At 39.1% G+C, this 25,266-nt stretch overlaps 1 protein-coding gene across 2 annotated transcripts in view; it reads right to left on the reverse strand.

Annotated features, from left to right (window-relative positions):
- LOC135201056 (partitioning defective 6 homolog gamma-like) overlaps positions 1 to 25,266 on the reverse strand; it is a 116,456-nt gene that overhangs the window by 44,020 nt on the left and 47,170 nt on the right. For both annotated transcript variants that reach the window (XM_064229915.1, XM_064229914.1), the window contains exon 2: positions 3,942 to 4,167. In XM_064229915.1, coding sequence (XP_064085985.1) covers positions 3,942 to 4,167 — 226 coding nt within the window. The remainder of the gene's footprint in view (positions 1 to 3,941; positions 4,168 to 25,266) is intronic.

Consider the following 25,266-nt stretch of genomic DNA (forward strand, 5'->3'; position numbering starts at 1 on the left):
CAATTTTCTGTATTTTATTTAAAGTGATAAATAAAGATTTCATACCATAAATGTTTTTGAACAATACCCCGGTAAATACAAAACTGTCAGAGTGAACGCATCCTTCTCAATTACTGTACTACAAATAGCTACGCAATGTTTACACTTGCTGTGCGATTGGGGTTTCTCTAAGTTACTTTGATTTGTTTAATTTTATTTAAGGTAATGGATGTTCAAATGTATTATTATTGTCGTATTACAGTGTGAAATGTTTTTAATACTGGTATTTACATACATAGTTACCTCAACAAGGCTGTCATTGTTATTAGCCAACTGTAAAGCCTGGATTCCTGTACCGATATGCCAAAATAATAAAGATTCACTTTTTGTTACCGTTAGATAAGTCGACCCCCTAATTTTGGCATGATTTTTTGGGGCTAAAGGGTCGACTTATACGCCGAAATATACGGTACGTATGTTGTACTAGTGTAAAACAATAGTTTAATGTTCATAAATATTATGTTCTTTCTCTCTTGTGATTTTACATACAATTGTTCCCCTTGTAAAAAGAAAACTGGACGTCTTAAATAGTAACTGTATGAAAGAAAACCTGCATGACTGAATACTTATGAGGGACTGGATTACTTTCACATATGTAACTAAGTTATGCAGTAAGAACATACGTGTTTATAACCATTAAATGTAAGATTTTTTAAGATTTACTTCAAAACAGTATCAATAATATTTCAATGATTAATATGAACCGTAATAGGATAATATTTTAATGTATATTTGATGTAGGATGGTCTTTAAAGGGATAGTTTGGTGTTTCCACGTTCAGGATAGGTGTTTATAAGCATTTTCAGAGGGGGGTTCCAAACATTTGCGGATTCTAACTATTTGGGGGGGGGTCTGGTATGCATCACCCGCGAATAAGGGGGGACCACTGTACCCTATAGATATAAATTTTCATACACATTTTAAACATAAAAGCAAGAAAATTTCTAAATCGACACATCGATCGCTATATTTGCACTTTTTTAATTCTAGATTTTCAGAAGAGCAGCATTGAACAGCGGCGGCATTGAACAGCGTCATGGGCATATAGTTTACCCTAACACCTATGTAATAACTTTTAACCCTCTTACGCCGAATGGACGTATTAAACGTCGAGTCAAAATGTCTCCCGTATGCCGAATGGACGTATCATACATCGACTCAAAAAAGTTTTTTAAAAAATTCGCAGAAAAATACTTATAGGCCTACCAGCCGAAAACTTTTGAATCACGCGCCTTGGAGGATGCTGGGAGTTCACGGATCAAGGCATTGTTTTGAATACAATGGCTACGCAGGTGCGCAAGCGCGAATTTCTTTCTTATCGCACTAAAAAGTATCAGTGACACATCTCAAAAATTATTTCGTCACTTTGACATAATTTTTGCACCATATATGAAAATGTGCACAATTTCATGTAAAATACAACAAAAAAATACTCATGATTGTAGCTTTTATCAGTTTTGAAATATTTTCATACAAATAACGATAAGTGCAAAAATTTCAACCTTCGGCCAACTTTGACTCTACCGAAATGGTCTAGAAACGCAATTGTAAGCTAAAACTCTTATATTATAGTAATAATCAATCATTTGCCTTCATTTTGCAACAAATTGGACGTCTCTAGCACAATATTTCGATTTATGGTGAATTTATGAAAAAACTTTTTCCTTACGTTCGCGCGGTAACTCTTTCTGATAAATTTTTCGTGCGATTGTCCTAATGTTTGCACCATTTTAAATTTGCAGTTACATAAAGTTTTATATATGGAAATGTGCGTAATTTTATGCACAATACAACTAAAAACAACCCATGGTTGTAGCTTTTATCAGTTTTGAAATATTTTCATATAAATAACGTTAAGTGCAAAAATTTCAACTTTCGGTCAACTCTGACTACCGAAATGGTCGAAAAACACAATTGTAAGCTAAAACTCTTATATTCTAGTAATATTCAATCATTTACCTTCATTTTGCAATGACTTGGAAGTCTCTAGCACAATATTTCGATTTATGGTGAATTTATATATATATAAAAAAAAAAAAAAAAAAAAAAAAAACATTTTCCTTACGTCCGTGCGGTAACTCTTCCGAAAAAATCTAAATTTTTTTTGTGCGATTGTTGAACTGTTTGCACCATTTAAAATTAGCTGTTACATAATGTTTTATACATAAAAATGTGCGCAATTTCATGTAGAATACAACTAAAAATGATTGAAGGTTGTAGCTGTTCTCTTTTTTAGAAATATTTGCATATAAATCACGATAAATAGAAAAAAAACCACGTTCGGTCAAATTTGACTCTACCGAAATAGTTGAAAGAAGCAATTGTAAGCTAAAACTCTTGCGGCTTAGTAATATTCAGTCATTTATTTTCCTTTTGAAATAAATTTTAAGTCTCTAGAACAATATTGTGATTTATGGTGAATTTTTGAAAAATATATTTAACTTCCCTCAGCGTGCCGATTCGCGGCCGCAAGTCTCCGAAATGCGTACATCGCATTATCCTAATATTTGCCCTTTTTCATATTAGCCATTTTATAGAGTTTCATATATCAAAATGTGCGCAAAGTCATGAAGAATACAATAAAAAATAATTGAAGGTTGTATTTTTTCCCATCTCCAAAAAATGTGCATACAAAAAAATATATATATAAAAATTTCGACATTCGGTCAACTTTAACTCGTCCGAAATGGTCGCAATCTGCAATTCTAATCTAAAACTCTTACAGTATCGTAATATTCAATCATTTGTCTTCATTTTGAAACAAATTGAAAGTCTCTAGAACAATATTTAGATTTACGGTGAATTTTTGAAAATAACATTTTATTACGTCCGCGCGTTACGAATTCGTACATCATTTTGTGATCATATTTTTGCGGTGTTGCTTTTATTGTTTTACAATGTATTATATATCAAAATGATTGAAATTTAGTGTAAAATACAACGGAAAAAAAAGTAACTCGTTAGCTTTGACCGTTTTTTGCACAGCGTGATTTGAATACAATTATGTATGAATTATTTTTTTTTCGCTACCATATATCGCATTATTTACATATGATAATAATATTATTTTTTATTTCTGATGGTTGCATACTAAACTTCAGGCAATGACAAAAAATGAGCCAAAAATGAACTCTTAATCTTCAAAACTAAGCGCGCTGTGATTTTTTGAAAAAATTATACCGGCCCAGGCATACGGGAGAGGTTTTGATTTTTAGGGCTTCGGCATAAGAGGGTTAATACAGATTTTTAATATTTGCATAACCTTTATGCTCTGAAAGTTATTTCTACACAACGGCGCTTGCAGCACTGTTAACTGAAAATTGTGCCGTAAAAAATACCTTATATTACCTCATTTTTTAATTAATATTTTTGACGACAGCTGTAAAACCAATTCGACGTTAAGTGATTGCACCGCTAACTGTGGGCCATCTGTGCTGTACTCGGATACAACAAGCAAAACAACTTTTATTCAAGTATATAATCATTATTATAAATATAGTCGTACTATTTAATTTTTGCAAATAGTAATCACTTTTCTCAAAAACTCAGTTTCCTAATGGTTTCCTAATTTAGATGCCATCTTATACTACAGATATGAGATAAATTCATGAAAAATTGCCTTATCCAATAATGAACAAGCTACCACCATCACCGGTGTTTACCTGATGACGGCAGGAATAAGCTATGATTTCTGCTTAATGTCGTTCCTATTCTCCCACTCGTGAGCAGAACCGGTCACCTACACAACAGTTTGAAGTGTTACCCGCGAAATTTTGAATTCAAGCTGGCATATAAGTGGGACTTATAGCTATGAAGTTACATATACAAAACTGTCCATTAAGTTGAGGTTCCCTTAGTGAATTTTACCAGTCATGATCAGTGAATATCATAATGTCCCTTACCTTTATGTTGAATAATGATTTTAAGTACTGGTCTTGCTCGTTGTAATGCTTTCTTGAAGTTGTCATCATTGTTTATGGGTAATAAGCTGCCATCTCCTGGGTCTGTGTATGATAGCACAAATGCTATGTTTGTAAGCTTGTGCAGCTTTTCAATTAGATTCTGGAAATCCTCCAATTTATCAAACTTTTCACGTTCAAGACTGAAGCGACGAAATTCTGCTGCAAACTGAAAGAGATAAGGATCTCAGAATACTGAACATCTATTAATCATACGGAAGAAAATAAAAACTGCAGTCCTCAACTTTTCTTCCCATAAAATGATGATGAAAATAAAAAGTGCACTGTCCTCAACTTTTCTTACCATAAAATTATGAAAATAAAAACTGCACTGTCATCAACTTTTCTTACCATAAAATCTTACCCAAATAAGTCATAATAACAAAATTTAAATGCATTAACTGATATTTTTTCCATGGGGAATTATGCTATGAAGTACCACAAAAAGCACACTTTCAGCAATCGTTAAGGGTTCTTAGCAGACTCTCTTCAGCTGCAACAACACTGTTGTCTGATATAGTTTTTTCATCCTTTCCTCTAGCTTCTCCTTACTTAGCTAACCAACTCTTAAAACTTCTGCCTTGCTTTAGTTTTCATGTTTTATTTCTGAACAAACCCTGGACCACTACAATGAGAGCCCAGAAATGTTAATTTAAATGTACAGTAGTACCTCATACTCGAACTTAATCCATTCCAGAAGGCTGTTTGAAGTAAGATATGTTTGAAATATGAAACAAATATCCCCATAAGAAATAAAGGGAATCAGGATAATTCGTTCCAGCCAGCCCAAAAAGTCCCCCTTTTCACATTTTCTTTTCTATTATTAATGAGTTCAAAAGTTATATTAAAAGTGTAAATTAATGAAACTACGTTATACAAAGTAAAATTGTCTCAATTTTATTCTTTCTGTGTACGAGTTACAAACTGTTTGGTAAAAATAGCACCGGCCGGCTGGGAGGGAGGAGAGATGGGAACCCTTTGAGCAAACCAAATTGGTTGCAGTATGCTGAGGTTGATAAAATCCATTTTATTCACATATTAGGTACATAGATAATCAAAGGAATCAAGAGTGTTTGTGTCCGAGAGAGAGAGAGAGAGAGAGAGAGAGAGAGAGAGAGAGAGAGAGAGAGAGAGAGAGAGAGAGAGAGAGAGAGAGAGAGAGAGTTTACACTTGGATCTTAAGTGCACGAAGGGGATTAATTATGCCACAATACATTAACTTACTGTTGGCAAACAGCAGAGTTTTAAGAAAAACATGAGGATTTTGCAAACAAATAGTAATAAGTCAAGAATTCAAGAAAAGGAAAGAGTTAAAATATAAATTTTCATAATAAAATTTATTATTTGGATACTTACCTACTGTTAAATTAGCTATATCTCCCCGCCAACTAGGCGAGTCGGCATTCATACAAAAAAAATCGAATGGCTGCCCGGATGACTGTCTAGTTTACCTGTTCTCCACCAGGTGTGTTTCGAATGTTTTAGCTCTTGTCAGAATTCTCCTTGACAGCCCACTAAGTTGTGGGGAGGCTGGGTGGGTCTACTTTAACAGTAGGTAAGTATCCAAATAAAAAATTTTATTATGAAAATTTATATTATTTGAGATGAATCTTACCTACTGTTAAATCAGCTGATTCCCACATTAAGAAGGGAATGGTGGGTAGTGCAGCTAGACAAAATTCCGCTCGGCCATTCGAGCTTAAGGTTTCTTATACGAAACCCAAAACATTCTCACCTGATCTGGAATCCTTGGGGGATTTTACTACCACCAGAAGTTGGATTCCATTCAGGGAGCAAGGCTCTCATACGTATGCAGCAGAGTAGCAATGCGGAGAAAACCGCTTCGATTCAGGCAGCATAAAACGCAAGCGTTATGAGGGACCCCTGTACCTGGGTCCAAAAGCCCTATCAAACGACAGTCACTTAAAATGAATACCTATACAATATACAAAATTTGTACCTTCACGCTCTCCAAAATATTAAAACCCCGGGATTTAAACAAAAGAGCCTAAAGAATTGCTCTTTTTCGGTTCAGGAAAAGACTACCCACTACTAGTAGCGGATTAAGGGCTTTAACTGTTTTCAAACACAATTCTGTATACTTAAGGTAGTGATCAGGCAAAAACCGAGTTGTACTTCTACTGTGACACATCAATCCTATTCTGGAGCGACAAATTGCCTTTACACTAAATGAAGTTGCAACTGCTGCTCACATTATGAATGTTTAACTTCAATAAGGTAGAAGATATGGAGCTAGTTCTCATACACTAGCCTATCCATTATGTCACAGTGGACCTTGTGTTCCTTGACAAAGTTTCTAAAAATCATAACACAAAAGGTTAACTTTGCCTCTTCCAGGCTTAACCTTCACACATTCTAGGTTTTCTAAAACCACAAAATGATATTGTCATGATACAATAAAGTTTGTTCATACTTACCTGACAGATATACATATAGCTGTATTTCTCTGACGACCGACAGAATTTCAAAACTCCCGGCAAACGCAGTGGTCGGCCAGGTGGTTAGTACCCATTCCCGCCGCTGGGAGGCGGGCCTCAGGAACCATCCCATTTTCTATTCAGATTTTGTATACCACTGTCCCCTGAGGGGAGGTGGGTGGGTACTTGATTATATATATCTGTCAGGTAAGTATGAACAAACTTTATTGTATCATGACAATATCATTTTGTTCATGACACTTACCTGCCAGATATATATATAGCTGACTCCCACCCTTGGGGGTGGGAAGGGACAGAATAGAAGGATTTTGGAAACACCTCAAGTGCAGATGATTGACATCTTGGTTCCTTACCTGTTAGCATATGACTTCGTGATTACTGTCACCGAAGCCTGCTTTTGCTTTACTAGAGTTACCAACCTTAAATATTGTGAAGGGCTTTATTGTTTGACAGATCCAAATCTCTAAGACCAAATGCCATCAACCACATACTCCCGTATTTGTAATAATCGGGATTTACAACTTAGTCCTTTCTTCAGATGGAAAGAGAAGACTGTAATGCAATTCACAGAGATTGAGGCGAAAGAATACTATTAATTCCTACACCATTTCCAAAATCAGCCCACTCCGATTTGGTATAAAGCAAAATAGGCAGCACTCCTTTGCCTTGGCAATGACATTTGTCATTAGTTTTGAAAAAACCTCTTGTTTCGGTCAACCTTTTCGATAGTCTGAACTCCGTCAGACTTAGGGCGAAGAGGTTGTGCGATACCTCTCAGAGTGACGCTGTTAAAGTAAACCGTGACCTCTGTGAATTTATCTTCTCGAAGGCCCACATAGGGCAATCAATGTTCTTGGGCGAACAGTGTTCTTCTCGCTCCCTCTGACTTCAAGAAATAACTTATTACATCCCCAGAGTTTGAAATCGGGGAAAAGAGACTAAACATCCATCCCCGTTCAATACCATAGGATGGCGTCTATTGCTATCGCTCCCAGATCGAGAATAAGAGAGCAGAGTAGAAGAAGCCTCTTCGTCCTAAACATTGCGAAGAGATGTAACAAAGGACTTCCCTAAATTCTCAACAACTCTCTATATACTTCCAATCGAAGATTCTATTCGGATGCCATTATTTATTACCGTCGATCGAGAAGATTCGTACGGACTGTGTGCAATCCTGTAACGAACCTCTTGAGAATCGTTACATTCATGTCTATTTTCATAACAGGCTCTCTGCCATTAACTTGAACAGGGATCGAGAGACAATTTCTCGATAGTTCTTGAGAGACAAGAGAGATGTGGTATTTGTCAGAGTTGATCTATTCCTTCAGGACAAATGTAGGGACGACCGAATTGCTTACAATTCTTTCAGAATATGTGCCAGGACATCTGACACTCTCTAGAGATGCCTGGTACTTTTCGCTATCACCTGAGGTGTTACCTGAAGCATTGCGAGATATTCAGAATCGTTTCTAGATCTTGGATATTATTCCATTTTTTGGTAGGGAAAAAAGAACTGTACAGGTCTGAATTGCAGTCTATTCAGGGAAACAAACTTCTTCAGGGAGGAAATGGTCCCCAGCAGACTAATTCCTTCCCCTACCGAGCATGCTTCCCTCCGTAATAAGGCTGCGCTCTGCCTAAGCAGGAGAGCCTTAATATAGTGCTATGCCGCGGTAGACTCTTACAGAATCCTATAACAGTGCAGTAAAGGGCACCGAAAGGATTAAGAGATATCTCTGTTGAAAAATTGTTTCGCCAACGAAGGCAATGTTTAATAAATGCATGTTATAATTCCCTTCAATTCTAGGCTTAAAGTCCACGATTGTAGGGCACAGATACGGTTAGTCAATCAATCCTTCGGGAGAGAGAGAGACGTAACATACAGAGCATGACAGCGCGCTACTTGGTACTGAGTTGGTGACTTGGTGTACCGACGTTCACCTTCTTGCACTAGTAAGTCTGAGTTGCCAGCTACCCTATTCTACAAAAGAATAGGTTTGTTATTATTTGAGCCGGAAGAAACTTTCAAGATACATCTTTAAGCGAAACAGGATTCGCTAAATACAGAAGTTGAGTTCGCGTTGTCGTAACACTACTCTTAATATCCAAAATGTTAAATCGGAAACTCCTGGAAGGTTGCAGGGAGTACCGATTAAAAATATTGCGTCATCCACAGTGAAAGCAGCATTGATTCATCGTCACGCACTATTCTGACTGCGTTACCATCTACTCCCTTCTACGAAGGAAGAAGTTTGTTATTATTATCTAGCAGAAGAAAAACTCTCAAATAAGCATATTTAAGCGACATAGAATTCGCTAAATGTAGAAGCTGAGTTGATGTTGTAGTAACAATACCTTTTAGCGTTGTTCTTACCCCGGAAACTCTTGGAAGGGAGTGCATGTTATAATTCCCCCTAATTAAACACAACTTGAATAACAGTCCTTTCGGTTGCCATCCATAGAAGAAGCTGCGATATGCGTATATGACTTGAACCATACAGTACTAATATAACGCAAAAATAAAATACATAAGTATTATAGCCACTTGGACAGCTAATTCTCTACTACATTCTTTCCTCAACGAGGAAGAGAGAGAATGGAAAACGACTGTTTTCGTTCTCTTCGTCAAGAGAATGAATTAATGTTATTCAAAGGAGATCCTCCAATGAGAACCGAGGAACGAAAAGGACAATTCAAGCTTCCGATGCCATTGGAATGAAGACTTCATGGACGTCTTCTACAAGTCTTTTCTCTTGACGAATCTCTTACTAATGAATAAGAGCTCTTCAGAATCTTGTCAATGATAGCTTATCCGTTTAAACAATAAAATGTTATCAAGATCTTTATCAATGAGAACTAACCCTTGTACGGGATAAAGAATTTCTTTTTGTCAATGAGAGTTCGTCCACTTACTTTGACAAAACCTTTATTGACAAACCATTAGTATCTTACTATATGGGGGAAATCCACATACCTGACAGAAAATAATCCAGGATGTGAAGGACGACAAGCGTCCTTAAAAATTTTCTTGATGCATAGGATGCCTAGCGTCCTCAAAAGCGTCCTGTATAGCGTTCTGATCCTGCATAGCGTCCTGATGAGAAGGACGATGAGCCTTCTTAAAATGCTCTCGACGCTTAGGACGCCTGGCATCCTCAAAAGCATCCTCATTTGCGTCCCGACGTGATGAACGTCTTGTCAAAGCATCTCTATTTCGATATAGCGTTATAGAACGCCTCGCGTCCTCAAAAGCGTCCTGACGTGATGGACGCCTTGCCAAAGTATCTTTAATTCGATATAGCGTTGTAGGACGCCTAACGTCCTCAAAAGCGACCTCATCTACGACCTGACGTGATGGACGTCGTACTAAAACTCCTCTAAGTTTATCCTGAGAAGTAGGACGCTTTGCGTCCTCATATTTCAACCTGTCGTAACATCTAAGTCGTTCAATATCTTCTGAACCCATGATGCGACTTCTTAGTCTTGTTTGTAACGTCGAGCGTCCTCATGAGCATCCTGAAAAGCGTCCTGACGAGTAAGGCGTTTCTTGTGTTTAGCACTTTCCTCTCGTTCTTGAACACCAAGATCATTCTCCTCCAACTCGACGTCGGAAATATCCTTCTGAACGTCCTTCGACTCTTGGTAAAGACGATGGTCGCCTGTGCGACATCTATTATCTTTGTCTTCTTCGCCGATACTTCTAGAGACTCTATCAACAGGAGTGCTTATGCGCTCCTGAATGAGTAAGAGGTCTAGAAGGCGACGAATTCGGAGAGGACGAAGAACGCTAAGAATAAGAAGGAGAACGTCTAGATTTCTTTACGAGTAGACATAGATCTTTCTTACGATGTCTCGTTCTTAATTCTTTCTTTGCGAAAAATGCATCTAACTATTGTTGAATTGCTACTAGGCCCTTCTTGGATGGTGCAGATCCATACGAAGAAGTTATCCTTTGAGAAGAAGATGGGCGAGGGGACGCCCTCTTCCTTCTCTCCGGACGCCCGGAAAGCGTCCTTTCTGTGGGATACTAACTTCAAAGTCTTCCGGGGAAAAACGAAGCGTAAATCGAGGCGGAGGACGTACTCGATCTTACCCGATGAAGCGTCTCTTCCATAAGACCTCTCCTAAGAGGGCGAGAAAGACAATGGTCGCTTGTGCGACATCGTACGTCTTCCTTACCACTCTCGATTGGAGAGGCCTTCTGAGACTCTCCCCCCCCCCCCCCCCACCATGAGGGGAGGGCGTCTCGGAGGAAGAGAAGCACTCTTTTAAGATTCGTGCTTGTGCACAATTTTTAGGAAACCTGGTATGCGTTCTCAGGTTCTATCTGCGCCTCGTCCTAGAACTTACTCCTGACGAGTGTCCATATAGGACTTTTGTCTAAGGCATTAAAGCATAGGGCTCTTACACATCTGAGGAGCGTTCTTAATTCCCTAGCGTCTTGATTCGTAGGATGCCTAGCATCCTGAAAAATGTCCAGATGTCTACTACTTCGAACGTCTTGCAAAAAGCGTCCTGGCGAGCGTCCTGGCCAGCGTCCCAATGCTTAAGACGTCGAGCGCTTTCCGAGTCTCTTCCAGAACAACCTGGTGTACGTTGGAAAGTTTTTTTTTTTTTTTTTTTAAGGTTGCGATAACAATCGCATAACAATAGAGAGAGAGAACGTGAAGCGTCCTCCTCTATAAGCTTCTGTTTAAAGGGCGCGAGTCCTTCCGAGAGCTCCAACCCGCGTGCGAGGAGGACGCCTCGGAGGACGAGAAGCTTAAATCGAGGCGGAGGATACTATCAATCTTTTTATCGAAGAAGCGTCCTCTCGTAAGACCTCTCCTAGGAGGGCGAGAAAGACAATGGCGTCTTCCTTACCACTCTCGATTGGAGAGGCCTTCCGAGATTCCCCCCCCTATGGGGAGGGGAGTCTCGGATATCCTTCCGAGATTCCCCCCATTATGAGGGGGGAAAGTCTCGGAGGAAGGGAAGCACACTTTTCTCGAAGAAGCGTCCTCTTCCGTAAGACCTCTCCTCGGAGGGCGAGAAAGACGATGGCGTCTTCTTTACCACTCTCGATTGGAGAGGCCTTCCGAGATTCCCCTCCTATGGGGGAGGGGGGGGGAGGTCTCGGAGGAAGGGAGGCAATTCTTCATGATCCGTGCACGTGCACGATCTTTGGCAGCCTGGGTAGCGTCCTCAGGACCTGCCAAAGGGACGCCAGATAGGTGGGGGTTCCTCGTAACCCTCCTTCGGCTTACGACATGCCCTCTCCCTGTGGTCCTGGGAGTCCGACAGAGGTCTAGACCTAGAGGCATTGTAAGGCCGATCTGACGCCCCCTCCACTACACTAGGGGCATTAATTCAGTATCACTACACTCACAACACTGACTGGGGAGCGAATACTTTAGATTCCAATTACTGATATAATCCACCAAAACAGAAAAACATTACCTCCCACAGACACTTCTTTCTAGGCCCGTAGGCCAACCGGAAGGTTATGCAAAATAAAGTTAACAGGAGGTTCTGTAGGTATATTACCCTGACTTCTGTTTACTGATCTTGGAGGAAAAAAAAAAACCTAATTCTATTACGCTCTATTTGCGTACATACGAATCATACATCTCTATTCGGAATCAGTCAAATATCACACTAATCATATTAATGATTAACCAAAATTATGTGCACATCGTGCATATTACGTGAGAATCTATCGACGGTTTCGTTATTCTCACCTAACCCCTTTGCAGACAACAAAGTCTGAAACTAGCCCAACTAGATTCAGATGTTTTATTTCAAAAAATCAAAATTAAATCAATTTATAAAAGCGTATGCCTAGCCACAAATCCTCGTTAATAAACCCAAAAGAAAACAACCGAGATACTTAAGCAGCTAATGAAGTTTCAAAATCCTAGGCGGAGGTCTGGAAACGGTTGTTTACAGACCAGCGACAGAAAAAAATCTGAATAGAAAATGGGATGGTTCCTGAGGCCCGCCTCCCAGCGGCGGGAATGGGTACTAACCACCTGGCCGACCACTGCATTTGCCGGGAGTTTTGAAATTCTGTCGGTCGTCAGAGAAATACAGCTATATATATATCTGGCAGGTAAGTGTCATGAACAAAACAAAAGTTAACTTTACCTTAAGTTTAACCATTGGCAAAGGCGTTATAAGTTTCTAAGAATCCCAACACAAAAGGTTAACTTTGCCTCTTTCAGGCTTAACCTTCACAAATATATTCTAGGTTTTCTAAAACCACAAAACAAAAGGTTGATTTTTGCCTCTTCAGGCTAACCTTTGGCCACAACATCCGTTTTTTCTTAAAACCACAAAACCAAAGGTTAATTTTGCCTCTTCCAGCATTTACCTTTGACAAAGATATTCAAGGTCTCTAAAAGGATGATAAAAATGTTCTAGGTTTAACCTTTAAATTTAAATGCCCAAAAGAATAGAGAAGTTTCCTCTTTCTCCTCCCCACCCAAAGGGTTAGATTGGAATTCTTACAGGAAACTGTAAAGCATAGCCTTACCATCAACCTCAGCTCTAAGGCAGAAAGCTAAAATAGAATTCCCTTACACCAGCTTAAAGAAGGGTGTTGACAGCAAATTTATCTATTAACCACTGCGAAATAAAAGGTTTTACGGTAAATTCAGATAAAGTTTAGACATGCATCTAAACTCCAGAGAGAGACTGATATAGAGATGAAGGGGCTTCAATTTCAACACCTTACAGTGCTGGTCCTCAGCAAGATCTAAAAGTGCTTGATGCAATACTGAGGAAAGTACGTATGGAACGATAACTTTGGAAGTAGACAGTGAAAAGTCTTATCTCCTCTAAACAGAAAACACTGATGTCTACGAGGTTCCAGAGCTAAAAATTCCTCCAGAATGGTACCCTCAGCAACACACAGACCACTGCTTCTGACCCCAGGCCATTGCAATTTTAAATTAAGGACAGATCCTATGATAACTTGAAAATCTTATTATTGGGAGGGGACATTCTAACCTCTCCAAGCAGTTAAGGAGATGCCTACGTCAATGGAACTGTATGGAATTGTGTAGTAGAGTTGATTTCTTCTCAACGGAAGAATGAGACATCTACCAAGAGCATTGGAAATTCTGAAAAGTTTTGCCCTGAGGCTACAAGGGCTCTACAGGAGACTAAGCAATTCTTGAACATGAAATTGCTCATAGAATTCAGAGTAGATACAAGGGGCAGGCCTATGAGTCTGAATTAAGCAAAATTTAAGGAAACATCTACTACTCAAGCCTGAGGGCCAACAAAGTAGTAGTAATCATTCAGCTGTCCCTGTTCATCTACATGCTAGGAAGCTAAATGAGTGTTCCTTAAATCCACCCAAATGCCAAACTTATGGATGTCAGGGCCCTTGTAGGCAGTTGTTCTTCCCGAATCCCCAATTGTTAAAACACTGTACTTCCACAGGATGGATGATCAAACCAATATGTTGTTTCATTTCACTCAAAGCAGCAAACTTCCCACAAAGACTTTGTTTCTGACCGGGAATAAACCTGCTAAGCATCCTGATGTCTTTCCACTGCCCTGACATCTAAAAAGTTTTACCAGGTGTAGTTGACCATTCTATGTTGCATGAAAGGTTAATGACACTAGTTAAACTCTGTGTTGCATGACAGAGGGAAAAGACCAAAACTTGGACTTAGGTTTAAGAACCAAATGGACGATTCCTGGTTAAAGTGTCCCTCCTACAGTCCTGGAGCCAAAGTTGGTTCTGGATTACTTACAAATTTAATTAAAGTTATTTGTAAGTCGTAATTCTTACGCTGAAACCATAATTAATTGAGCATGATTATCAGAAAATAACCCATAAGGCCATGTTTCCTAATGAGGTAAAGCCCTTACCATATAGGAAGTTTCTTTCCGGTCTAAAATCTTCAAGTAGCACATGCCTATTCACCTTGACCGACAAGCATGCATAATTAAATATCATCCCCATAGATAAGAATGGGGATATAAAGAATTAACAATATAGTGCATAGAAATTGGGCCAGAAGAAGCAACAGGTCCTTGGCCTTTGGAATACTGTTGACAGAGTGGGCTAACTTGAATAACTGATTCAGTAGAAGTGTCTTGCTCCTAAAGTCGACACCATCTACCAATGGGCAACAAGTCCCTGACCTAACTTACAGAGGGCTGCACACTAACCTAAACAAAGTGCACAGAAAACCCTTTGAAGGAACTTGCATGACTGTGGATGCATGGTAAGTGGAATGAATACATTCTCCATGTGTACCACAAGTCTGACCATTCTTTGGAAAGGCACTAAAACCATGCTAGAAAACCAACAAGTATATGGGCAGGCACTTACTGTTATTCAGTCTCCAAATGTCCAAGAATATCTCCAATTACTTATGGGTGTCTCCCTAAAGAATTACCCTTGGACCATCATTCCCTTATATACAATCTCCTACTAAAAGAGACTTATGAGAGATCTCTGCTGAAGACAAGGGAAGCTATAAAAAGGAGAATAAACCAGTGGAGGATAATCACAAAGAATCACAACTGCCCTTCACCGTCTCCACCATATAACATGCTGGTCCCAAGTCTCTCCACGTATGTTAGGAGGCTGCAACTGTCCATATCCCAGAACCTGAATCTGCACTTATCCCCGAAAGGTATAAAAGAAGACTACCAATAGATAATCCAGAACTGCATAATCAGACAGGAAGCAAAAGTGTTCTCACTTCTTCCAAACAGAGTGCGTATAAGCATGAGGACATTACCCTGCAGCATCAGAAAAGTTACTTGTTTTAGTTACTTGTTTCCTCGCTAAAACCACGCTGGGTTGGCGTCTAAGAAGTCGCAGAGACGAGACAACGTATATAAAAGGTAATAAACTCAAGCAGACTGAAAATCCATCAGCATGTCTGTCAGTTTCGAGTTTATTTCCCCACAGGAAAGAGAAAGAAAGCGACCCTCCTATTAAAGACGGTTAAAGGACCAATAAGCGTTGTACAGCAAAAGTCGGCCTTCGGCTCTCCGCAACTTTAAAAGACAAGACGACAAGCCAAGCCAGACAAAGGGAGATTGTGTCCAAGGACGAGAAAAGTTACGAAATGCTCTCAAATTGGAGAAAGCATTGGTTCTCTTTTCCATTACTTAAGAGTGAGCCAAAATATGCTAAGACAATTAAGATATATTCTATATGTGGCCTCTATCCTCAACAAAATGAGGATACAGCAAGGCATATTGTGGCAACAAACGCCGACAGGCCCAAACGAGTTCCTCCAACTCCATTCAAACTCTTCTTCCGTCAGCAGGTGACGGGAGGAGACAGCTGCCGACAGGAGGTAAACAAAGAGCTTAAAGGATTGCTCTTTCTCTGCAACCCTTGGCGACAAAAAGCGACACTTGTCGACAAGAGGTGACAGCAGCTGAGTGCTGTATCGAATCCACAACGACTCATTGAGAACAAGAAAGTTTAAGCGACCCGGGACTTGGCCAAGTCCGCACTCAGCACGAGTCAACTGCGTTCACACAAGTCAACAATGTCCACAGCAGGATTCCCCGATGTATCAGACCAAATTATCGTACCAAATCTCTTCAAATTATCGTATTTTTTTTAATAATCGTTCATCGTACAGATGGTCAAATTACCGTACTCGTACAATAATTATCGTACGTCCGGGAACCCTGGTCCGCAGTCCGCACGAGTCGACAGGAGGAGAGAGAACGAGGCGCCAAAAGTGGAAGACGGTGGGAGAAGAGTTACAACAACGCTCCCGCCTCGTGCGAAAGCGATCGTAAATACTTGAAAGCATTCCTATATGAAACTAAGTAAGAAATCTCTGAAGCTAAAATATCTAACTCGGCGAGAACTGTAGATACTACAGACAGTGTAGACTTGAAAGAGAAACATTAATCAAGGCAGTAGTAAGAGATTTGCCGATAGCCGAAGAGGAAGCACGCAAAGAACACAAGCATTATGAAGAGAAAGGAATATGCTAGCATACAAGAATTTAGAATAACCAAAACATGAGAGATAAACAGTCGACCGAATCGACATATCTGAATGTGTAAAGCTCGCTACAGATACATTATCATCTCAATAAAATGTCTACACCTATATCATATATTATTAAGCCTATGCATGCTAACACCTCAAAATAGGTGTTGAAGACAACAGAATGCGCCTACGGAGCGAGCATTAACGCTTACCGAAGCTGTCCTTATGTGAACTCTTTCACGGTCCTTTGGCGAACGCTTTAAACGAGATTCAGACCATGAAAAGGGTGAAGTAGGTATTGGAGGGCACAGAATCCCATCGTCCCGAGAACCGACCTGGTTCCCTGGCAGTGGACGTTTCCAACTGTTGCAGGGCAGTCCTAGGCTTGGGCTACGTACAGACGAGGGCACCAACACCTTACTTCTAACAGGGAATGCGAAAATGAGGTCACACTGGAGGGATTCGGAATGTTCCTGTCACGAACTAAGTTCAAATTGTATTAGAACTAAAAATAGGTTAATATTCTAACTTCTCGTTACGCTTTTCCTAAACCGAATGGGGAGTAGAAGGTGGAGCTACAATGGAAGTCAATACTAGCCTACTAAAATGCATAGTCTGAGTAGGGATAACCTGACAGGTTTAAGCCCTGATCTAACTAATTGCTATGCAATCTATTAGTTCCAATCTTCCTATATCTGACACATTCAGGCATAAATTTATCAGAACAATTCCCTACATTCTTAACATCTAGTAGTTCCAAAATCACACCCTGTACCCCTGCCAGTACTTCCAATTTCACCATCCTGGTTGCACCAAAACATTCCTACATAGCCTGATGTTATTGGTTTTACTTCTGCTGGAAGATATCCTAGGAAAATGAAATAGCAACAATCGCCTAGCCGCAATGGTGGCAAGGAGAATTCTGACAAGAGCTAAAACATTTGAAACACACCTGGAGGAGAACAGGTAAACTAGACAGTCATCCGGGCAGCAATTCAATTTTTTTTGTTTGAATGCCGACTCGCCTAATTGGCGGGGAGATATAGCTAATTTAACAGTAGGTAAGATTCATCTCCAATAATAATTTTTCACAAGGAAGCCGTTTCAACAAACAATCAAAGGCACACAGAAGCTGAAAGCGGCGCCAGTTTGTTTATTACAGAGCTGCAATACTTTTACAGTACTAAAAAGCATTACTATTGTCTTTACTGCAGATCGAGTGAAAGTGAAAGAAATGGGCGAATGATCACCCAAATCAGTTAATAAGTCAGTGGGAAGCAGAGACGCCCCCCGCCCCCTCTCTCTCAGCGCACCGCACCGAACACTGACTCAAGCAAGCTTTTTTTTTTTTTTTTTACCGTTTGCATTTGTTTTCATGTTGTATCATTATGCTAAAATTAGTGGTGAAATAAGTTTATTTTTTTATGTGAATTGGTACTGCTTTTACGTACATATTATAGTAAAGATTTTACTGTCTCTTCTCTCCTCAACAATATCAAGACACATGATAACTTAAAATTATTCATTCATTATTCCTCAAAAATATAAACGCTCCCTCCCTCTACCTCAAGTTAGCTGTGTATCACCGCAATGACGAATCATTTTATTAATCATTTGTGCTAAATTTGATTGTGATAAGCTTTGTTCTTTCATTTACTATTTTGTTAATATTGTTCAACTAGACCGTCTCACTCGGTGCACCGAACACTGGCTCAATTAAGACTTTCTTTTTTTTCTGTATTGTGTTTGATTGTTTTCATATTATTAAATTTATTGTAAAATAAAATTTTATTTTTCATGTGAATGGGTACTGTTTTTACGTACATATTATAGTAGATTTAATTGTCTCTTCTCTCCTCAACAATACCACGGCGCACGATAACTTAAAATCATTCATTCATTATTCCTCAAAAATATAAACGCTCCCTCCCTCTACCTCAAGTTAGCTGTGTATCACTGCAATGATGAATGACTCTGTTAATCATTTGTGCAAAATTTTATTGTGAAAAGCTTTGTTCTTTCATTTACTATTTTGTTAATATTGTTCAACTAGACAGTCTCACTCTGCGCACTGAACACTGGTTTAATTAAGACTTTTTCTGCATTGCATTTGACTGATTTCATAATTTATCATTATGTTAAATTTATTGGGAAATTCCCTTATGTGAATTGTTATTGCTTTTACATAGTACATACAGTAACACTTTAACTCTCTCTTCTCCTTCTCTCCTCAACATATCAACGTTCCCTCGTTCAGTCTCAAGTCAGCTGGGTGTGACGTCACCGTGGTTACATACGATTTTATACATCTTTTATGCTAAATGTTATACTGAAAGCTAAATTTTATATTAACCCTCTTACACCGACTGGACGTATTTTACGTCGACTTACAAAAGTTTTTTTTAAAATTCGTGGAAAAATACTTATAGGCCTACCAGCCTAAAACTTTTGAATCACGCGCCTTGGGGGATGCTGGGAGTTCACGGATCAAGGTGTTGTTTTGTTTACAATCGTTACGCAGGCGCACAGGCGCGAATTTCTTTCTTGCCGCACTAAAAAGTATCTGTGACACATCTCGGAAATTATTTCATCACTTTGACATAATTTTTGTACCATTGTAAATTAGCCGTTACATGAAGTATTATACAGTAAGTCCTCGGGTTACGCTGGTCTCGACTTACGATGTTTCGTGGTTACGAACGCGCCCCCATAAAAATATAAAAAATAATATTTTGCGTCGTTCCGTCTTACGCGGTTTAGCGTCGTAAGCAACGTAAACAAACGCGAACTAGTTCCAGGCGCACGGCGGAAGAATACGCTTTGTGGGGGAGAGGACGGCGTCGCTTCGCTACGCTCATTCCTCGCCCATACGCCATTTTGGTTGTTTACACTGCCTCTCTCTCCCTCGTGTTGTATCGTTTTTGTAACTTTTTGCTCTTTGTTATGGCTCCCAAGCGCAAGGCGGACTCTTCTGATGGTAGTGCATCGAAGAAAAGAAAGGCCATCACCATGGAAATTAAAGTGGACATTATAAAGCGATCTGAGAAGGGAGAAACGCCAACAAACATTGGCCGCTCGCTTGGCCTTAGCCGTTCGACCGTTGCTACCATTATCAAAGATAAAGAGCGCATCGTTGAACATGTGAAAGGATCTGCTCCTATGAAAGCGACAGTGATAACTAAGCAGCGTAGTGGTCTAATAATTGAAATGGAAAGGTTATTGGTGCTTTGGTTGGAAGACCAAAATCAACGGCGTCATCCCAGTCAGCCTTATGGTGATTCAGGAGAGGAAAAGGCGAAAAGATTGTTTGAAGCGTTGAAAAAAGAAAAGGGGGAGGGAAGTGAAAGTGAAGAGTTTGTGGCTAGTAGGGGTTGGTTTATGCGATTTAAGGCTCGGGCCAATTACCATAACCTTAAATTGCAAGGTGAAGCTGCTAGTGGGGATGAGAAAGCAGCGAGTGAATTTCCTAAAGCGTTTGTCTGAGATAATTAAGGAGGGGGGGTTATTCTGCTCAGCAAGTGTTTAACGTAGACGAGACAGGTTTGTTTTGGAAACGTATGCCTAACCGACACTTACATCGCCAAGGAGGAGAAGTCAGCACCCGGTCATAAAGCCAGCAAGGAGAGGCTAAACCTTTTACTTCTTTGGGGGTAATGCTGCTGGCGACTTCAAACTGAAGCCCTTGTTGTGTATCATGGCCTGAAAATCCAAGGGCACTCAAGGGCATTTGGAAGGGTCAACTACCAGTAATTTGGAAGTCCAACAAGCAGGCATGGGTGACACTTGCAGTGTTTGAGGACTGGTTCGTAAACCATTTTGTTCCAAGTGTGGAGCGGTATTGCGCCTCCAAGGGTATCCCCTTTAAGGTGTTGCTAGTGTGGACAATGCCCCTGGACACCCTGCCCAGCTGGGAGACTTCAACCCTAATGTCAAGGTGGTTTACCTTCCACCTAATACCACGGCCCTTTTACAGCCTATGGACCAAGGAGTGATTGCTTCGTTCAAGGCCTACTACCTACGAAGGACAATTGCTATGGCTTTACAGGCAACTGAAACCAAGAAGGACTTGACTCTGAAGGACTTTTGGAAATCCTACAACATCCTGATGCTGTAAAGAACATTGCTAATTCCTGGGAGGAGGTTAAGCAAACAAACATGAATGGTGTCTGGAAGAAAATTTGTCCTCAATTTGTGAATGATTTCCATGGGTTTGAGGACACAGTTCAGCGAGTTGTCAAGAACGTGTTGCCCTGAGTAAGGAAATCAATTTGGAGATGGAGGTTGATGAATGTTACAGAGCTGCTGGAGTCTCATGGCGAGGAGTTATCTGCTGAGGACCTGATACAAACTGGAGAAGCAGATAATAGAGGAAGAAGAAGAACGCACCCACCCAGAGCCTAAGGCTTTCACAAGGCAGGACTTGATAAGAGGTTTTGCAGAGTTGCAGCAAGCGTTGTCAACTTTTGAGGCTCAGGATCCCAACTTGGACAGGTTCACTAGGGTTTCCAGAGGCGTCATGGATTTGATGCAGTGTTACAAGGAGATCTTGGATGAAAAGAGGTCGCTCTCTGTTCAGACTAACCTGGAGCAGTATTTTAAGAAGGTAGAGAGGCCTGCAGGAGATCCTGTACCCTCTACCTCAGCTGCCTCTGCTAATCCAGCACCTTCTGAATGTTCTGCTAACCCAGACTCACCTGCCCCAGTATCTCCAGCACCTTCTGTAGGTTCTGCCTCACCTAAAGACTCACCTGCCCCAACATCTCCAGTAGTATGTTCTGCCTCACCTCAAGAATCACCTGCCTCAGCATCTCCAGTACTAGTATGTTCTGCCTCACCTCAAGAATCATCTGCCTCAGCATCTCCAGCAACTTCTGGAGGTTCTTTTTCTCTTCACTAACCTCCCCCAGTCTCTCCAGCACCGCAGCTTCCTCTCCAGTGTGCAAGCCAATCAAACTAATAAAGGTAAGGAATTGTTCTCTCGTTGTTATTGATAGGTATTTACATTAAATCATGTGGTATTTTTCAATGTTCCGACTTACGCTGAAAATCGTGTTACGATGCATCGTAAGAACGGATCACGTCGTAACTCGAGGACCCCTGTAGATAGAAAATGTGCGCATTTTTATGTAGAATAACAACTATTAAAATACTCCATGATTGTAGCTTTTTATCAGTTTTGATATATTTTCATATAAATAACGATAATTGCCAAAATTTCAACCTTCGGTCAACTTTGACTACCAAATTGGTTGAAAAACGCAATTGTAAGCTAAAACTCTTATATTTTAGTAATATTCAATCATTTACATTAATTTTGCAACTAATTGGAAGTCTCTAGCACAATATTTTGATTTATGGTGAATTTATGAAAAAACTTTTTCCTTACGTCCGCGCGGTAACTCTTCCGAAAAAAAATCATACATGCGATTGTGGCAATGTTTGCACCATTTTAAAAATTAGCCGTTATATAAAGTTTTATATATGGAAATGTGCGCACTTTCTTGTACAATACAACTAAAAACAACCCATGGTTGTAGCTTTTATCAGTTTTGAGATATTTTCATATAAATAACGATAATTGCCAAAATTTCAACCTTCGGTAAACTTTGACTCTACCGAAATGGTCGAAAAAAGCAATTGTAAGCTAAAACGCTTATATTCTAGTAATACTCAAGCATTTACCTTCATTTTGCAACAAATTGGAAGTCTCTAGCACAATATTTCGATTTATGGTGAATTTATGAAAAAAATAACATTTTCTTTACATCCGCGCGGTCTAACTCTTCCGAAAAAATCATACGTGCGATTGTGGTAATGTTTGCACCATTTTAAATTAGCCGTTACATAAATTTTATATATGAAAATGTGCGCAATTTCATGTAGAATACAACAAAAAATAATTGAAGGTTGTAGCTTTTCTCATTTTTGAAATATTTGCATATAAATCACGATAAATAGAAAAAAAAACCACGTTCGGTCAACTTTGACTCTACCGAAATGGTCGAAAAACGCAATTGTAAGCTAAAACTCTTACAGTCTAGTAGGTAATATTCAGTCATTTATCTTCATCTTGAAACAAATTCGAAGTCTCTAGCAAAATATTTAGATTTATGGTGAATAAAAAAAAAATCTTTCTTCTTCCTCCGCGCGCGGATTCTCCGCCACAAATCTCCGAAATGCGTACGTACCATTCTCGGAATATTTGCGCCGTTTCATATTAGGCATTTCATAGAGTTTTATATATGAAAATGTGCGCAATTTCATGTAGAATAAAACGAAAAATATTTGAAGGTTGTAGCTTTTCTTATTTCCGAAATAATTGCATATAAAAAATATATATATAAAAAAACTCGACATCGGTCAACTGAACTCATCAGATATGGGTCAAAAAAACTGCAATTGTAAGCTAATACTCTTACAGTATAGTAATATTCAATCATTTGTCTTCATTTTGAAAGAAATTGGAAGTCTCTAGGACAATATTTAGATTTATGGTGAATTTTTGAAAAAAATATTTGTTTACGTCCGCGCGTTACGAATTCATGCATTATTTTGTGATAATATTTTCTCTGTGTTGCTTTTATTGTTTTAAAATGTGTTATATACCAAAATGATCGCAATTTAGTGTACATTACAACGAAAAAAAAAATTAACTTGTTACCTTTAACAGTTTTGCGCACAGCGCGATTTGAATACAATTATATATGAAATTTTGTTTTTGCACTATCATATATCGCATTATTTATATATGATAATGATAATTTTTTACATTTCTGATGGTTGCATACTAAACTTCAACCAATGACAAAAAAAGGAGCCAAAAATGAACTCTTAATCTTGAAAACTAAGCGCGCTGTGATATTTTGAACAAAATATTTTTTCCGCTTCCACGCTCACTCTGAAACACCTCCGGCACACGGGAGACCATTTTTTTTTTTTACCGCTTCGGCGTAAGAGGGTTAAGGGGACCGTCCGCTATGTTGTGTATTTTTTTTTATTATTCAAAATACATAATTTCCCTATATGTTTTAGATATATATAATACCTTCATCATACAAAAATTTCAAGTAATTTGAGCAAAAACTTTTAGATTTATTAGTGAAAATTACTATTTAAAAAACAAATTTAGGTAGCAATTTCTCCACTAATATGACATCAATTTTATTGAAAATCATACCATAAAAACTACTTTATATGTGGAATAATTCTGTGAGGACCGAATTTTTATTTTCTATTTCTTTTATGAATTTTTTTAATTTTGTCTACTCAAAAAAAATCCTTAAAAAAAAAAGAAAAAAAAAATTGGCTCACAAGGAATTATGGGATTTGTATTCCTCTTTCCAATGATATCTTTCTCTCTAAAATTGGATAATAATTAACCGAGTACAGGCAGTCCCCGGGTTACGACTGTTGGCTTACGACGTTCCGAGGTTACGACGCTTGTCAATAGACATTATTTCCTGGGTTACGACGCATGTTCCAGGGTTACGACGCCTACAACGCTCATCTGGGAGATGAAATATGACACCAATAATGCAAAATAATCAATATTTGAAGGGTTTTTTTTATGAAAAATGCAATAAGAATGCAGTTTACAGTAGACCCCCCGTATTCCCGTTCTCCAGATTCGCGGACTCACACATTCGCAGATTTCTCTGGGGAACGTTTCCCTGCATTATTCGCGGAAAATTCGCGCATTCGCGGTATTTTTCTATGATAAATATCCACAAATTCCTGTTTTTTTTATGAATTTCATCATAAAATGCACTTTTTGTGACAAAACTATTAGAAAACCAAGTATGAACATTTTTAGTGGGTTTTTCTTGAGTTTTAACTAACAAAATAGGCTGTTTTTAGCATTTTCATAGGGGTTCCAAACATTCGCGGATTCTAACTATTCACAGGGGGGTCTGGTACGCATCCCCCGCGAATACGGGGGGACCACTGTACATAGTTTTCAATGCACCCAAAGCATTAAAAGTAAGGTTTTCTTAGGATTTTTCACAATGTTCCGGCTTACGACGATTTTCGGCTTATGACGCGTCTCAAGAACGGAACCCCCGTCGTAACCCGGGGACCGCCTGTAATGGCTATCAACATGCGAATAAGTATGTTTTTGAGTTATGAGCTCCCAAAGATTTGCTATGTAAATTTTCACTTTTTTCTTAGAAAAGTCAAAACAACATTATTATAATTACTTTATTTGTACTTTTATTGTTGATTTCTACATCAAGGATCCTGGTCCTCCCCCTAAAAGTGGTATTAATACCCTAAGCATGACACAAGACAATGATGCTGACGGCGTGACATGAGACAATGAGGGAGCTGATAACAATGAATTTTTGTGTTTTTCTTTCAGCACACTCCTGGCCTTCACTAATTTTGCTAGCCTTAGTTGCTTAGTAGCCTTCTTGATCTTAGGTAACTTCGGCATTGCTATACGTTCACTAGGAAGTTATAAAAACAACGTAAACGGCAAAAAAACGCATGTGCATACAACCACTTTGACGTCTGTGGAGTAACTGAGTTGTTCCCTTGAGTGACGTGAGTCTCGCCTAAAACTGCCCAGAGCTCTCACACTACCTTTCATCGCTGCCATACATATGAGAATTTTGAAACAAATCTGAAAAAATTGCTGTATATATGCAAAAATAAACACGCTAAGACGATCCTGTCAAACTCGGTCATACAGACGACGCAGTTATGATGACGTCATCATTTAAAAACCGCTACATCTTCATTATTTGTATAAATAATTGGCTGAAACTTCTAAAAAGCATGTACGGCATGTTTCTGCATAGATAGAAATAATAACTCGATTTTTTATTTTTTCAAGTTGATA

This window comes from Macrobrachium nipponense, chromosome 27 (assembly GCF_015104395.2).
Source record: "Macrobrachium nipponense isolate FS-2020 chromosome 27, ASM1510439v2, whole genome shotgun sequence".
Classification (NCBI taxonomy): domain Eukaryota; kingdom Metazoa; phylum Arthropoda; class Malacostraca; order Decapoda; family Palaemonidae; genus Macrobrachium; species Macrobrachium nipponense.